The sequence below is a fragment of the Argiope bruennichi genome, chromosome 5 (genome assembly GCF_947563725.1).
Source record: "Argiope bruennichi chromosome 5, qqArgBrue1.1, whole genome shotgun sequence".
Taxonomy (NCBI): domain Eukaryota; kingdom Metazoa; phylum Arthropoda; class Arachnida; order Araneae; family Araneidae; genus Argiope; species Argiope bruennichi.
In genome coordinates, this window is record NC_079155.1 from 34,129,003 (window position 1) to 34,134,667 (window position 5,665).

At 29.5% G+C, this 5,665-nt stretch overlaps 1 protein-coding gene across 1 annotated transcript; it reads right to left on the reverse strand.

Annotated features, from left to right (window-relative positions):
- Positions 1-3,062: 3,062 nt before the first annotated feature.
- LOC129968236 (histidine-rich protein PFHRP-II-like) lies at positions 3,063-3,518 on the reverse strand. Its single transcript, XM_056082090.1, has one exon. The coding sequence runs from the start codon at positions 3,516-3,518 to the stop codon at positions 3,063-3,065; it is 456 nt and encodes a 151-aa protein (XP_055938065.1).
- Positions 3,519-5,665: the final 2,147 nt, after the last annotated feature.

Below are 5,665 nucleotides of genomic sequence, written 5' to 3' on the forward strand. Positions count from 1 at the left end.
AGATTTACAGTGAAGGGGATATTTTAATCGAAATTTCTTGTTATACATAAAACAGGATTTCTTAAAAGCAAATTAAGATATAAAATTTTTTTTTCGATGAATACTTTTTCATTAGATTCTGTTTATTCGATACTACAAATTTTGTATACTGCACAAAGTTTTACAACGAAGTCACTACGAAATATTATTTTTTTCTTTGATTTTGAGATTATCTTGGAGAATTATAGTGCATCGTAAATACTATTAAACTGTTCTACTGTCTTTTTCTAATATTATCTTTAAAAAGTTTCGGCTGAAATGGGGACTATTTCGCATATGAATTGCACCAATAATGCTAACTGACATTTTAGAGCAAGATATACGTTCGTTTAGTGCATTGAAAATCATATATAGTGATTACATGTTTGAAACTTATCAAGCAAATTATGTCAATAAAATAGTTTCTGTACTTTGATTCTTTCAAAAACAAACTAATAAATTTAGATCTCTTTTCATCGAATTCTATAACAATATTAAATATTTAAATTCCAATAATATATTACACTAACATCTTTTCAGCTCCAACTGGAAGATGTGACTCCTTTAAATTTAGTCCCAATTTTTCGTGGTTGATTGAAATATTTATTATTATCGTGTTGTTTGCTGTAAATATCTTTTAACTTCCAAAGACAGCGAGACAGCTATGTTGCCTATTTAAATTTCTTGCATTACATTGCTTCGGAATAGATAAAAAATAACTTTTTTTCAGTTATTTATATTCACAACTAAACGTAGCAAATATTTTTGCCATTTACAACTTTTAAATAATTAATGAAATATTAAGGGAGTTTAATTGTAATATCGACCTCTGTTACGAAAATTCATGCAATGAATATAATTATGGAATAATAATCAGAATTTTATTTACGTTTTTAAATATATGAAATTATGAATTATTAAATTGTTTTTTTTTTATTTGTGTAGATGTGTCAAAACATGCTTGAAAATATAAAGCATCCGGTTGAGGAAACCTCTGATTAAGCATCTTCTATGGCTAAATTAAAAGCAATGTTTCTGTATATTGTCCATGAAAAAGTCGCCAATTTGGCTCATTGCTATCAAATTGGCAGTATTTTCATTACGACATTTGGCGGTATATTACTAAATTTGAGATTAATTTGCAAAAGCATGGCGATATTGGTTGTAGTTAAAATTGAGATTTTACTTGTGTATTAGATGTTGATTGAGCATATATCAAGCTGTGGAAATGCCGCATCAGATAATAATGTTTTGATTTAGATGTAGATGATCAAGATTAAAGAGATTTGAAATTAATCCCTGACATGTGGCTAATAGCAATCGAAAATCGAATTTCTCTTTTTAGATGCATTTTTCCTAACAAACTGAATCCAAAATCGGATGCAAAACTACACTTGTAATAACAAAATCCGGTACCAAATTTTATATATTTAAATCATTGCGTCTTAAAGCGTTTGCATGTTTTTAAAACTACAGTCTTATAGACGGTTAACGCCTAATTGGATTTAACTCACAATTTGAGCGGTGCTAAGTATATGAACCGAATTGCATCCATCTAGCTCTCTTCATATTAACTTATATTCGAACTACCGAACAGACAGACTTCCTCTGAACGGATTTCGCTGAACATTTTATAGATATCTAGGTATTTGGTGTAAATACGGTATACCAAATTTCATTCGTCTCATTCAAGCCTGAGTTATCTTTGGCACAGGTAGATAAACTTTTTCCAAAAATGTGATTTATTTTAACTCATGAAGGTCTAAAACGCGGAAATTTATTATAAGACGAAAATTACTTTTTTCAATTACTTTCGTCAAGACGAAAATTACTTTTCATAAAAATATCAATTTTTTTTAGTTTCATTTTTTGAAAATAAATTTTATCATATCAATTTGTGGTAAAAAGCATCTATAAAACTTAAAGGTTAAAATAGAAAAGAATGCATATACCGTGCATTACTTGAATAATTTAATCTTTTATTACTAATAAAATATTTCAGTTGGCTCATATCGTTTATATTTTCTACTAACAAATACAATATCCATATTGAATTCAATTTATTTATATCTTCCAGGACAACGGAAAGTTATAGGACATAAACACATACAAAACAAAAATGTAATTTTTTTTAATTCCTTTTTTTTGCGTTATCAAAATTGAGTATTTGAGCAAATGCAGTTTCAATTTCATTTTCTGGTATACTCTTTTTTTAGTCAATATAAATCAGGAAATTTGCTCTAAAGAAAGTGGGCTAAAATTTATATTCACTATAAATGTCCCTATAAAACATGCATTTTAGGACAGTTATAAATTTTCTTTCCAGAAAAGACTTCTTTTAAATCGATAAATTCTTCTCAAGTTCTATCATAAAATCACGTTAATCTACTGAAAAATAAATTTATTTCCCTCGCATCCCATAAACTGGATACTTTTATATTGTATCGTTCATAAATCTCCTGCAAAAAATGGAGTCCTTTTTGACGGAATTGTAATTTTATTCCCAATAATACCCCACACAATTTACTCACCTAAAATTTTTACAGCAACAGATGGCTTCATAAAAGAATAAGAATTTTCTTTTACCAGAAAGATATATCTATTTTCTTTTAACTATATATAAAGTATTATGGTTAAACAATTGTTATACTCATTTTTTAGACATTATATTCATAAGCCACCAGAAAACGAAGTGAAAATCGCTATTTAATCGTTTCCTGGAGAGATTAGAGTTGCGGTTCCAGAAGTTCTTTTTTCCCCTGTGCTCTAAGAGAGAAAGTGGTATAGCAATGCCATTTCATTTGAGTGCCTTAATCTGTGGGATCTGTTATAAGTCATTAGACAATTTTATACTCCTATTTCATTCTATCATCAAGAGAATGACGAATATATTCATATGATCATCGAGAGTATGATGAGGCATCATTTGTAATATTATCATCCCGAGTATGATGAATATCATCCATAATATAATCGTCCATATTATGATGAATATCCTCCATAATCATCCATATTATGATGAATATCCTCCATAATCATCCAGATTATGATGAATATCCTCCATAATCCCGAGTATGATGAATATCACCCGTAATATAAACATCCAGAGTATGATGAATATCACCCCTAATATAATCATCCAGAGTATGGTAAATATCACCCGTAATATAATCATCCAGAGAATGATGAATATCACCCGTAATATAATCATCAAGAGTATAATGAATGTCACCCATAATATAATCATCCAGAGAATGATCAATATTATCCATAATATGATCATTCAAAGTATTATGAGCATAATTCATAATATGAATATTCAGTGAACGATGACTATAGTCCATAGAATTATCATCCATTACATAATGGTTTTCAATCAAAATATGATCTATTGTCTGATGAAATATATGGTCATTAGTGGCATGATGACTAATACGACCATCCATGACATCATAAGTATAAAAAAGTTCCAGGTGTGCCTTATTGTTGACGGAGAGCATTTTTTTCACATTGAAAATGAAAATATTTACAGACAACTAATTGCTCTATTTCATTTCGAACGTGTTTCTGTCGAGAGCATATTGGAAACCGTGACCAAACAAATGCGCGTGTTACATATATTGCTGTTAGCATTACTGAATATTATCTTAGAATTATCGAACAAAATCGGAGACGCTGTGCAAATTTTGTGATTGAATTTTTCCGTGTCTTCTACCATTTTGGAGATAGTGACGCTAACTCCGTTTTTTGCCAACAGTGGCACCGTAACTGTTCTTACCATGTAGCAGGACTATACTTAAATACTGTTTGTAACAATTATCATCCCCTTTCTCAAATTAATGAAGGTTAGAAGGATTTTACTGCACACCCTGTATATATATATATATATAATATAATAGGATAGGATAATATTATATATGAAACTAATTATTAGGTGGATATTTATTATTATTTCTATTTTACATAGAAGGGGCATAGAGATCGGATAACCATGCCAGTATAGTGCTGCTATCTATTCAAACTCGATTAGATGGCTCTGGTAATTGATGCTATTTATAATATTGTTAACGGGGTCAAACTTTAAGAGTGATTGAAATACTATTGAATCAATTTTGAGATTTATTGAGCTGCAGAAGGAAATTTCAAAAACGGACGTGATGCTTATTATGAAATAACATGATATACTATTGAGGAAACGTCAATGAGAAAAGAAATAATTAACTATGATTAACTTTTTTTTTAAAACTAACATCATATTTCTAATTTCACTTATTTTTTTTAACTCACTTTAAATGAACAGTTTATTGCTTCTGCAACGTCTGTTCATTTTCTTTAAATACAGAAAATCATAAAAAATATTATGTTTAATAAATGGTACAAGTTATAATTGAACTTAAGTTTTTTTTTTTTGGTTTATAAAATATACAAAAAGAAAATTATCGCAATTGCAAAAAGACATCGAAATTTTGAACTTCTATGGTTCAGACATCTTCAAATCAGAAATATATATTTTTAGAATTATGTTTGCCAGTGGACACGTAAACTAGATAGCATTGAGTTAGATGGATGTACGCGAACATCCCATTGCATTTGAGGAATTCGGCCACATTTTGACCAGAATCCATTCAGAAGATTCCTGGCTACCCTAATGAACTAAGTTATATAAAGAGAACGGTGAATAAAATTTCATGAACAGATGTAGCATGTAACGTGTAAGTTCATATTAAATGTTGTACCAAATCCGGCTTCGAATTGGTGGTTCGTGAGTCTCTAATTTCGTATGTATGTAAAATTGATTAACTCAAAAATGCAATGACTTAGACAAATGAAATTTTGGAATAGTTTTAGAATTTAAAGTGTATATTTGCATCGAATTAAGAATTTTATCTATTTAAGAGTTGACCATCTTACATTCAAATGCATGTAAACGGGAATGACTCAAAAGTGAAGCAGTTTAGACAAATGAAATTCGGTAAGTATTCTTCTAACTAAAATTGTAAACGTGTGTCTAATGCTGGTTTTAATTAAATCGAAAAAGGAAGTGTGTCTAAATGCATTTCTGGTTTCTTTACTTACGGAGAGCAGAACTGACACTGTGTGGAACTATGAAAATAAAAATTAGTTCATTGGTAACCTTCACGACTTTAACTAAGATCAAATTTTTTAAGTGGAAGGAAGTTGTTTTTAATGGTTCAGTGGTTTCTCCTGTGTTTTAATGAATGAACATTAGAGAATAATGCGAGAAACTTTCGCACAGACCGCTTCTATGGTTTCTTCCCAATTTTCCGACATTAGAAATCCTAATTTATTCCAGACTAGTCGCCTTAGGTTACTAGCTACTTCACCGAGAATATTGGTTGTAATTGTTTTTAAATAAACTGTTTAGATATAACTTCACATCCATGATTCCGCCAAAAGAATCAGACATTAAAGCCGTGTTATTTTAATTGTCTCTTAGATATCCTCTGTTTATTGTGTACATGAACTTTCTAATGGAGACAGTCCCTTTCCATATAGGGCTATTAAAAACATAAACACCGACTCATCTATTTTTTTAAATTTAGCGATATTGTAGCTTTATTTTTTTATCAGTGTTGTCATTTACACAGATAGTAAACTTCCTTAACTTTCCTTAATTTCTTTCTTC

Excerpts from the sequence above, each read along its gene's own strand:
- LOC129968236 (XM_056082090.1), bottom strand. The coding sequence starts at position 3,518 with ATGCTCTCCGTCAACAATAAGGCACACCTGGAACTTTTTTATACTTAT.